An 11,799-nucleotide genomic window follows, 5' to 3' on the forward strand; every position below is an offset into this window, starting at 1 on the left:
GGGTCCTAGACTGCTGTGCTGCCTAGGTAATCATCACGGGAGCTCTCGCTTACATGCAAACTCCTATGCCATACACATGGACTTCTGATTCAGGAAGCCTGGGGGTTTTGGAAATCGACCTAGATGATGTTTAGGGAAACTTCCACCCTTACTACAAATCCAAAATTATTTGATTGGAACGTCATTCTGATGACCCTAAAATGAATGTGACATCAGGAAACAGCAGTAGCTTATGCTATCACCACCCATACATTTTCTGACTCCCAGCTCTGGAGTCTAAACCACACTCACTGATGGCGACAGTTCTGACCACACCACCCCCAGCTCCATCTGCCAACAACCATTCAGCTGCCTTGAGTCCTCTGAGCCTCCCACAGCCTGCCTGCCTTCCTTCCGTAAAAGCCCGAAGCCTGCAGTCTTCTCATATGGTTAAACTGTCTCTACTGCGAGGCCAAGTGGACGTCTTTATTACCTATAATTAATTGCACCCCTCTTCTCTGCTCTGCCAACAGTTATGCAGCTCAGGTGGGGGAGTCCACCACCGAACATTATTCTCCTATTCACACTGAATGGACAAGACCCAGCAATGTTTAAACATGGGAGTGGAGAGGGGATCAAGCCCTGCCTCAGCCCCTTTCCCTTCCAGCCTCCATTCTCCATGTACTTCTAGTATCTTCTTCCTTGCAGACCCAGAGGAGACTAAGGGTTCTGGCCAGTCTCTTACCCTTCTCCTATTTCAGTAACATTTTCATGTCTTATGAAATGGCTGAGAGTAGCAATGCTGACTACATACAGCCAGAGGTATGAGAAGAATTAGCTATTACATCACTTTTGTGAATTTAAGCTCTGCTGATGAGTGCACTGATCCAAAGAAATCAACCATCCCCTCTTGGGATCATGCCCAAGAAACTAGAAACAGTGAAGGAGGTGGCTTGCAAGCCCTCAGGATTGCCATGAGAAATTGGTTTGAGAGCGAAGTAAAGCCAGTTTAGAAGAGACTGTGGGGAAAGCCAAGGCAGAATATTATCAGTGCTCTGTGTGAAGTTCTATCACCACCTACCAGTGAAAGAAGCCAGCATTATCAAAAGAGCATTTGCCTCTCTTGCGACTTGCAAGAATTCGACTACTTTTCTATTTAAGAATACAGGTATTGCCCTTCGTCTCAGTGCATTACTTGTACCATTTGGAATATGTCGATGATCAGGTTGCTTTGACTGACGACCCCAACTATTCCATGGAGAAGAGAAAATATGAAATAGGCTTTGAATTTCTCCTGCCTATCAGGAGATCCCATAAAACACTCCAGCTTCTTTCTGTACTTTAATGTGGTGGCCAAACATTCTAAATACACCCTTGAACAGAAGAACAAGCAAACTGCAGCCTAATTTGCCATCTTAAAATATGTCACTAAAATGTACACATCAGAAACACTTCATAACAGTCATGTCCCTTACTGCTCTCTGAGTGAAGCAGTAACAGCATTCATCTAAAACAGATGATGCAGCATAGAAGCTCAGAGCTGATATCAGGAGCTCCTAATCTGGCTGGATTTCAGTGAGATGGTCAGGGTGCCCTAGATCTCCTCAAGTGCAGTGCCTGCAAACCCAGCCTTTCCCAGGGGACCGAAAGCATCCTTGATGACTTTCAAAAGTATGCTTTGGGTGCAAGGAGGTCAGGGAATCATTTTCTAACATAGCTTTACAAGGGACTTTTGTACCCAAAGTTGGGTAGATTGCCATTTCACCATACCCAAGAAATTTGGAATTATTCATTCTATTATACACCTGCCTTAATTTCAGCAACAGTCCGATAGAGGTTATTAGTTTAGAAATCCCAGTTGTTGAAGTGCAGTAGAGCTCAAACTGCAACAGCCCACACTGCATTGTTAACATAAAACCAACATACAAAGGAGAGGAGTTTCCTCTTTTTCTCCCATTTTATTACCTTGTGCTCCTTGACTGTAGAAGAATCGTTGAGCCGACTCAACATCCAAGAGTCTATGAGCAGACTCGACATCCAGAAAATAATCCATTTTGGGATAATCCATCCTTGATGTGCCAAAACCAGAGTTTTAAGATAAATCAGTCACTTGTATGCCTATGATAGAGGAAAACAAAACTCACAATATTTTAGACTGTCAAATAGATGTTTAAGCTCCAAACATGTGTGTATATATATAAATTTATATATATATATATATATATATATAAATTTTGGAATAAGAAATGCCTCATTATAATATCCCATTATTTGACTGACACTTCCAATTCTAAAGACACCCATCGACATAGCTTTCCTATTGTGTGAGAAAATGCACAATTTAACCAACGTTCCTTTGCAGTAATATATTACACTCAGAGAAAAAACACACAAACAAACAGACGATCCAAGCTAAAGAAAGAGAACATACCAGTCTTTCCTTGATGTATAATAACTGGATTTCAAAAGGTCTGTCTGATAAATGACATCATTAAGTGTTAGTGTTTCTGAGTTAGCTGATCCTCAATTGATCCAGTGAATTCTAATTTCCCTTGAGCAGCAAGAGTGGCCTGGGAATCAGAGCCTCCACTCATATATGTTTTGCATTTATGACACATGCTGACATGTTTGCTGTAAAATGTCTTGAATTCCTTCCTTTCTAGTGATTCCCTCCAGCACATTTTGTAAAGTGCTACAGGATCATCACCTGCTTGCCCCGACCTCGGCTGCTTTTAAGAAAGAATTCTGGTTTCTAGAACAGTGACAATTATTTCAGAATTGCAAGGATCCCCACAATATTATCATGTACTAGTCTGTTAGGCAGCTAATACACTTTATTAAAAAAACATTCAGCCTGTTGGGTTCTACTGAGCATATGTAGCCTTTCCCTGACACTTGCACAAATGAAATATCTCTATTTCTGCAGGATGTTTTTGAGAAGAATTAATTAAGAGAAAATCATTGAAATCAAGCCCAGAAGCCTAACCCAGCTATTTCTCTTTCTAACAGTGCACATTTTAATTTAAGAAACCACATCTGGTAAGAGGAAACTTTTAACTATAACCAAAGTTACCCCAAAAGCAAATCATACTTACTGTCAAAAAAGACAAAAAAAAAAATCAAGTGCTAACCACAGGCAACAAAAGCAAGAGCAATTTCAGCCAGTGTCCTTGATCTTACTAAATATTCCCTATGAAAGTAAACAGTTTTGATTCTTTGATGAGAATGACGATAAAACATATACCATCCTCTGGACTTGCTTTATCAGATAAAATGGTCAGAACACGTTACCTTAGCAACGGAAGGTGACGCCAACCTCAGCCTCTTGGTATCCTGCAGTGTGAAGGAAGAAAATGACCAGTTTCCTGTGTAAAACTTTGGCAGAAAATCATCACCGTCAAAATCTACATGTAACTATCACGTGGGTCATTCTCCACCTCCCCCCCCCCCCGCCACCCCCCCCCCCGCCCCATCTCTTATTCAGAGAAGCGTCATCGTCATTAAGAAATGGTGTTTGGTGTAATGATTTATTTTTCTGGTCCCCAGTCTCAGTTTGATTTGCAATTATAACAGAGTTACACAATTAAATAGTTAATATGATAGGAAAGTTGTCTAGAAATTGTTGGGGGCACCAGTTCTTCCCCTAATGCTGGGTAAGGGTGGTAGGAAAAAGTCATTTTAGCTAGCATATGTTAAACATCCCCTTGTTATAATTAATACAAAGATCAGCCATCGGCATCTAGGCTGAAAATAACTCTCTTGCCTTCTGTGAATCAGTCACTGGAAGGAGCTTAAAAAGCTGTCTGAAATTTCCCAGCTTTTAAAAGATGCCTTATAACATATCTTTTGTGAAATTGCCCCCTCCTCTCCTTAAAAGAAAGGTAGCCAAAAAAAAGATATAAGAAAGGAAGTCTTAAAGTTAGTAGATACTCACCAGCACTTGTTGGCCCTTTTGAAGAGGACACCGTAGAGCATGAAACGAAGCTGTGCACGATGCTGAGCCCAGGAGCCCAAATGAACAGCCTCTAATTTTCCCTTCAATCTCAATTCAAGAGCACGGAGCAGAGGAAAGTGATGGATTTGCCCATTTTACATTGTGATGAAACGCAACCCCTAAGAAGAGATGTGAGTGGAGCTGCTCTTTAGAACACATTAGACTGCTAATTTAAGAAAATTGAAAGGTTTTGTTTTCCTGTCTTTTATGTGTTCTCTCGGCTACCCCCTCAATTTAATTTGCATTTAAAATTATGCTCATGTCTCCTCGGTTCTCTAAGGTGTGGAGTGCTTTCTAACCACGACGGCTGCTGGGGTAGGGTTTGGTGCAACGCCACTTTTATCCTGAGCTGCAAAACAAGGTGGGTAATTATAAACCGTGAGCTGCTTTCTGGAGTGAAATACAGAGCGAACATTTGATTTCACCCCCTCCCTTTTCCCTGGCCATTCTTCCTCTTCTTGCCTCTGATTGCTTGGTCAAATCTCCAGCCCAAATCATGCCAATCTGTCTAAATGCATTCCTCTCTGTCTGAATGTAACAAAATAATCCCAACAGCAAAAGGAACCTTTGGTTAGATACCTGAGTTTATTCTAGTTGGATATCCTCTTTACTCAACCTCAGTAAGGACTTTTAGGCACACTACTTTGTATCTGCTCACAAAAGGCATAATGATAGCCAAATACAAGCCCAATAGTGGGTTTTCCAAAACCCTCTTGAACCCTTTGTTGACCAAGCAGAATTGTTAATAAGTATCACGTGGTGTGTGGTGTGTTTGTTCAGAAAAGAGAAGCTACATATGAGAAGCCTTGGAAGGAAGACCACCCACCAGACTCCCCCCTCCTGTGTACAATAGCTGTGCTCACTGCTGGAGACAAACCTGAAAATCTGCTGTTTGACTTGTGAGTTTTCCTACCCAGTCAGAACAAATCAGACACCAAGTTGGTGTTGCAGAGAGTTAAGCCTGATGAAAGAGGGAACTAAGACTTTGGATTATATGCCCTTGCAGGGAAAATCAACTTTGGACTCAGGATACAGGCATACCTTGGGGATATTGTGAGTTTGATTCCAGACCACCACAGTAAAGCAAGTTGTAATCTTTTTTGCTGGTGGAGGGTCTTGCCTTCAATTGGTAAAAAGAAAACAAAAACAAAACAACAACAAAAAAAAACAACGCAACACCTGTGAAGTGCAATAAAGTGAAGCAAAAGAAAATGAAGTATGCCTGTGCTTAAAGCTTTGCCCAACCCAGGGACTTACTTTTCTAAGTTTACATTTCTATTCAGCCCCCAATGGAGACATGCTGAACACTTGACATTTTACAAGAGAAAGCTGTCTTCTCTTCTGGTTCCTTTAGCTTACAGTAAGGTGTGGGCGACAGGTTCTGAACTCTCTATTGTGATTCTGCTGAATTGTGATGACTCACAGGAGGGAGAGAGAGAGAGAGAGAGAGGGAGGGAGGGAGGGAGGGAGGGAAGGAAGGAAGGAAGGAGAGAGAGAACAGTCTACTGCTGCTGACAAACACCAATCATTTAGGTGAGCACAAATGAATGTGTAATTGAAGACAGACATTCTAAATTGGAAATTTGAAAAATAGAGTCGATTCCCAGGGTTGGGGGGTGGGTTTAGAAGTCAGTCATTTCTGGAGAGTTGATCAAGAAAGGGAAATTTGGGGCCGGCCCGGTGGCTCAGGCGGTTGGAGCTCCATGCTCCTAACTCCGAAGGCTGCCGGTTCGATTCCCACATGGAACAGTGGGCTCTCAACCACAAGGTTGCCAGTTTGATTCCTCTACTCCTGCAAGGGATGGTGGGCTGCGCCCCCTGCAACTAGCAACGGCAACTGGACCTGGAGCTGAGCTGTGCCCTCCACAACTAAGACTGAAAGGATAACAACTTGACTTGGAAAAAAAAAAAAAAGGCCTGGAAGTACACATTGTTCCCCAATAAAGTCCTGTTTCCCTTCCCCAATAAAATTTAAAATAAAAAAGAAAAGAAAAGAAAGGGAAATTTGAATTGTCTTACATGTAATGTGAAAGGGCCGTGATTTAAGAAAACTCAGAAAGGAAATTTTCAACTTAGAGAAAAGAAAATGTATTTGGGAAGCGGATTAGTCACTTGCGAAAAGAGACTTCATTTTACTAAATATTAATGACTAGGTTCTTTAAAATAATTTGGCCAGTTTCTGAAATAGACATACAAAAAATGATTTTACTCTCTGGGGAGCATAGCTATAGCTTACATGTAGGAATATCTGCATGAGGAATTCTTTTTAAAGGTGGGGAAGCACTGTAATATTCAAAAGCTAATGTCAAAACCTGATCTGCTCAGCTCTGTTTTATAACTTTAATCTTCTCAAATGCAACATTTATAATGGCCTATTGTTCTGAGGTATAATAGAACCAGACATAGAAGGCAAGGTTAGAGCAAGTATTCAGACTAACACATGTGTAGCACTGAACAATTCAACCCCAAACATCCCTGAGACATCAACTTTAAAAGTTAAATTAACTCAGTATTAGCATATCTTAGTGAGCCAGAAAAAAAAAATATATATGTATATATTTTTAAAAGGTCAAAGTAGAGTTATACTTTTAATTACAGTATGAAAGTTTAGAACTATAAGGCTGAAACAAATAATCTATGATTATTAAAAATACATGACATGGCAGAGAGGTGTATACTTTTGTGTTCAGTTCGGTAATAAGAGGAAACCTGTGTGAGTGTTCTATATACAAAGGGAAGAAGTATTTGATTAATTCAAAATCGAGGTGTTGTGCAGGGACTCATGCAGGGTCTCTGGTCCCTTTCCCCACATAAGAATGCAGGACATGGTGAGGCCAAAAAGGAACACCCACGGAGCCATAGGTAGGGGAGTCATACCACTATACTCTCGCTGGTGGCTGGGTTGGAGACCCAGGAAGCAGGAGCCACACTGTCTGCAACCTGCTGTCCACTTCTCTGCAATTTGCAACCCGCATTCTGCCGTGCTAACTGCAGTCCACACTTGCCAGCCACCATCTTCTTGCTAGCCCTCATTTTTTCTGCTTGCGTAGCCCCGGCAGTTATATTATTGGCCAATAGCTCACTGGTTACAGCTGACGGCCAACTAGCCACAGCTGATGGCCATGCAATCACAGTTGATGGCCATTTGCTACCTGAGCCAGCACCTTTCTATGTGAGGCCGAGAGCCTGGAAACTGCACTCCTAGCTCTGTCCCCACACTCCACCCTTACAGGGTCTCGCCTCACAAGTTATGCAACAAGTGACTTCTGGAGGTGCCCTGTGTGAGGAGCCTGGAGGTGAATGCAATATCCTGGACACAACCAGGCTCTCTGGGCACAGCCAGGGTTTCTCAGGGCACCACCAGTACTTCTGGGCACAGCCAGACTTCCTGGGCTTCTTAGGGTTCCACCAATCTCTCCGGGCACAGCCAAGGCCTCTCAGGGCACTGCCACTCTCTCTGGGCTCAGCCAGACTTCCTGGATTCAGCCAGGGCTCTCAGGGCACTGCCACTCTCTCTGGGCCTCTCAGGGTACCGTGCTGGAACAACAGCGGATCACAGTCAAGGTGCTTACATATTCTCGATGGTGGCCGGTCAAGACACAAAAGCAAACATCCGCCAGTTCCACTACTTGGTGGTACGTTCCCAAGCAAACAGTCAAGCAGTCCATTAAATTAGGGATGGAGCCCATTCCCCATAGTCCACAGTCATTCGCCAGGGCTGCGTGTTAGCCTCACAATGTGTGCCCTCTCCGCAGGGTGAGGGCTCCAAGTCCTCCCCAACCTGGGGGTGAGGGCCTCAGCAAGCACTTCCCAGCCCATGGGGCTGCAACAACCTTTGCTTTCTCCGGCCTCTGCTGGTTGGGGAACCGTCCAGGTCTTCCCACCCCTCCACGGGGGTCCAGCTCTCCGGCAGCTGCTCCTCCTGGTCTTCCTGACACTGAGTGTTCATAGGCACAAACTGCTCCACTGCCCTTCAGAGAGCTTTGGCCGGCACCGTACCCTGCTCGCTGCGCCATTTGTCGTGTAGGGAGTCATGTGGGGCCTCTGGTCCCGCTCCCCACGTAAGAAGGCAGGACATGGTGAGGCCAAAAAGCAACACCCATGGAGCCATAGGTAGGGGAGTCAGACCACTAACTATACTCTCGCTGGCGGCTGGGTTGGAGACACAGGAACCAGGAGCCACACTGTCTGCAACCTGCCGTCCTAACTGCAATCTGCAACCCGCACTCCGCTGTGCTAACTGCAGTCCGCGCTTGCCAGCCACCATCTTCTGCTAGTGTAGCCACGGCAGTTATATTAGTGGCCAGTGGCTCACTGGTTACAGCTGATGGCCAACTAGCCACAGCTGATGGCCATTTACTACCTGAGCCAGCATCTTTCCACGTGAGGCCAAGAGCCTGGAAACTGCACTCCTGGCTCTGTCCCCACACGAGGCATATTTCAGGATGGAATCTGGAGACCAGTAAAGATATCAGTTTGTGTTAATTTATCTTTGGGGGTGTACGTATTTATTTTATTGGCCAGCACAAGACCCCAACATTCACATGATTTGTAAGTAGACGACTCTTTTTAGATCATCTGGTTGACTTCCATCAGAGTCAGAATGGGTTTATTTTGTTTGCTAAGTGATACAGAGGTTTGTGTTACTGACAATTTGACAATGAATTTTACTTATTTCATTGTCTTAACGGCCTTGTGTAATTCCACAGCTCTCTAAAAAAAATCATTTTTTTTTATATTTGTGTTGGATTACATGAAATTCTGGCGTTAGCCTGTATGAAATCTTTGGGAAGTTTCTTTTACCAACAAACCCAACTAATTTATCTTTAAAATATAAATTATTTTAAAATATAAATATGTCTTAAAATATAAATTTAAATTATAAATTTATAAATAATTTAAAATATAAATTTAAAATATAAATATGTCTTAAAATATAAATTTTAAGACAGAAGCTGTCTTAAAGTGGGGGGACATTTTGTATGCCTTGGTGGAGTGAATAGATTGAAGATCTTTGGTTAAGTGCTAGCTTGCTAAACACATATATTTATTTATTTATTTTGCAATTCATTAAACTCAGAATGATATGTTTCAATAGCAGTGGTTTCTCTCTTCTAGTCAAGTCACTCTCTTCTCTGTCAATCCATCCCTCCAAAGAAATCTCTATTTCCTTGCTCACTAAACTCTGTCATTAAATGGTAGGGGTACTTTAAACTTTTTACTTGAGGCTTTATTCATATTGAAATCTCTCTGGGAGAGGAAACACTTTAAGCATCCATCAGTTACTTTTTCTTTAGAGTAAAGGAATTTTCAGACTTTGGTTGTGAGAAGTTTTTGGTGATATTTGGAAAGCTAAAGAAGGCTGGGAGGGTTGGGAAGGTAAACTGAGGGGAAAAAAAGTCTCACAAACAGGAGAAGCCTAATTTTATTCCACGTAAACATGTAGTCATGTTTTGAGGGCTTACGTATGTTTAAGATGCCAGGTTTAAGATACTCAGCTGGAAGAGAAAGGCATTAAATTCGTAAATATCTTCATTTGGCCAGGGCCTGAAGCTGCCCTGCAGGACCAGAGGCAGAATCCGAAATCTTATTCAAGAACATTATGTCTAAGAAGTGAGTTTCCCTCGGTCTATCCTCAGTTAGCAGGACGATTCTTCAAAACAAAATCTGGCCGCCCTCTGATTTTGAAACTGCCCTGGCAAGAGCCACGCTAGAAGCGAGGTGGCACTGGCCAATAGGGCAGAGGCCAGACCCAAGAGGAGGGAAGCATTTGGCTCTACTTGCTGCCTGCCCACTTCCGAAAACTTTCTTCCCTTTTTCATCGAAGTTCCAGTTCACAGAGAGAGGAACAAGAGCTCAGAATGTCGTTTTACCCACCTGCCAACTGGATTCTAGCAAGTTGATCTTGCTCATAATATGGAAATTTCTTTGCTTGGCAGAAAGACTACTCAAGTTATATCTCTATCTCAGTGTTTATCTAGTTGATCTGGAAATAGGGAAATGAACAAATGTGGAATAAGAAATGAGGAATTCTCAAGCAACTTTCTATTTACTATAACTCTGAAATCCCTAAATAGAAAGACATGTAGTAGCTTTTTAAAACACAAATTTGAGGATATATAATAATGATATTTGACTTATTTTGTCTGGCAAGAAAATATCATAGTTCTTGTTTCTTTATGTGTTTTGTATAATTTGTTTTCTATTATCCTGGAAGGGGCTGAAAAAGTTAATCAGAAGTTCAATTGGATTTTCCTAGTCCTTCTAAAAATCCAGATAGGAACCTGAAAATATCCAAAGAAATGTTGAAGAAAGAGGGAATAATGATCTCTGAGGGCCACAAGTGTAATAGATGCTACACAGAAGATACGGCCCCTGAACTTCCAAAGCACATTAGGAAAATGGGATTGGATATAGCAGTGAGAACCCACAAGGAGTGATTGTGAATTGTATCAAAGCAGCATAAGTTATTTTTAGGTCATTACAATGTCACTTTTACAATCCCACACTATTTTGCAAAATGAGGATTGCTAATAGATTAGACAGATAGGTAGGTAGATGGGTAGATAGATAGATAGCTAGATAGATAAATAGATAGATAGATGATAGATAGATAGACAGATGTATGTATGTAGGAGGTAGAAGTAGACATTAGAAACAGATAGAAATAAAGAAAATGATCAAAATGAACTTAGACATAGTGGTAACCTTGAACGACCTATGTTTGTGTTCCCAACAACCAATAAAAACAAATAAACAAAAGCAATATAAGTCAAAGGAATTTTGGTAACTGTTTCATTCCTTTTAGGTTTTGAACATACTAACAAATTCTACAGCAAGATCTCTGTGCTAAAATATTTATATTAAATGTTTTTCTTGTGCATATCTGCAAGTCTATTTGATGCGTATCTTTGCATACCAAATCTTATCATTATAAAACCACAATCTTGGGTTTGATTTCAGAGTTAAATGTCAGTACGATCTATCACCTGAAGGCACTGAGAGGGATATCATTTTATAGGTTTCAGCTTTCCAAATCAGCATTCTCTCCTAGTGGATTGAAGATACAGAAGACCCACCCCCTCCATGATGTACATAAGGGGAGAGATGGTAGGTGGGAGCTCTCTTCTGAAACAAACAGGACCTTTATCGGTAGCCGCTGAGTTTTAATTTCTCATGGCTTTATTAGTACACCCCCAAAAGTATTTTTTTTTGTCATATTTGACCTCAGAATACTCATTGCTGTACAATAAACATCAAAGAGATGTTATCCGTTTATTCAAAAGATAATGCACTCAAGTAGTTACTGATTTGGGAACTCAGGTTCTGATGCTTCCTAGCTGAGCAAGCTAACCTCGTTAGGCCTCATTTTCCATCTCTGTAGCATAGGAGTAAAAATAAAAATCAAATCAGATAATCTATGTAGACAACATAGAACTTGACACACAGGAAGTATATAGGTTAGGTACTAGGTAGTTGGAAATATTTTTGAACAGCTTACAAATGCAAGGAGTTGTGGGAATAAGACACCCCATCCCACTCACCCCAACTGTATCTGTCTCATATATCAGTTGAAATATTACCTCCTGGTCATGTAAAATCCTGTAGTGTTTTTTCTGTATTTCTAACTTGCATATATATTATGTTACATGAGTTATGTATTCATAATTGAAAGAGTTAATATGTGTAATGCATCTAGAATGGTGCCTGGTCCATGGTAAGTGCCCCCAGAGTGTTAGTTACTATAATTTTTTTTTCCTCACAGAGAGCTGGTGGACTTTAGTGAGCTCTTCAATGCATGTTCTTTTTCTGGAGAGACATGCAAA

The 11,799-nt window shown here is 41.6% G+C and overlaps 1 protein-coding gene across 3 annotated transcripts in view; it reads right to left on the bottom strand.

The window, feature by feature from the left end:
- The window catches only part of PHACTR1 (phosphatase and actin regulator 1), a 502,857-nt gene extending 499,516 nt beyond the window's left edge, over window positions 1-3,341 (bottom strand). For all 3 annotated transcript variants that reach the window (XM_033114676.1, XM_033114677.1, XM_033114674.1), the window contains exons 1-2: window positions 3,271-3,341; window positions 1,945-2,097 (exon numbers count right to left, since the gene is read on the bottom strand). In XM_033114676.1, coding sequence (XP_032970567.1) covers window positions 1,945-2,047 — 103 coding nt within the window. In that variant the 5' untranslated portion in view covers window positions 2,048-2,097; window positions 3,271-3,341. The remainder of the gene's footprint in view (window positions 1-1,944; window positions 2,098-3,270) is intronic.
- Between the last annotated feature and the right edge of the window lie 8,458 nt (window positions 3,342-11,799).

This window comes from Rhinolophus ferrumequinum, chromosome 9 (assembly GCF_004115265.2).
Source record: "Rhinolophus ferrumequinum isolate MPI-CBG mRhiFer1 chromosome 9, mRhiFer1_v1.p, whole genome shotgun sequence".
NCBI lineage: Eukaryota > Metazoa > Chordata > Mammalia > Chiroptera > Rhinolophidae > Rhinolophus > Rhinolophus ferrumequinum.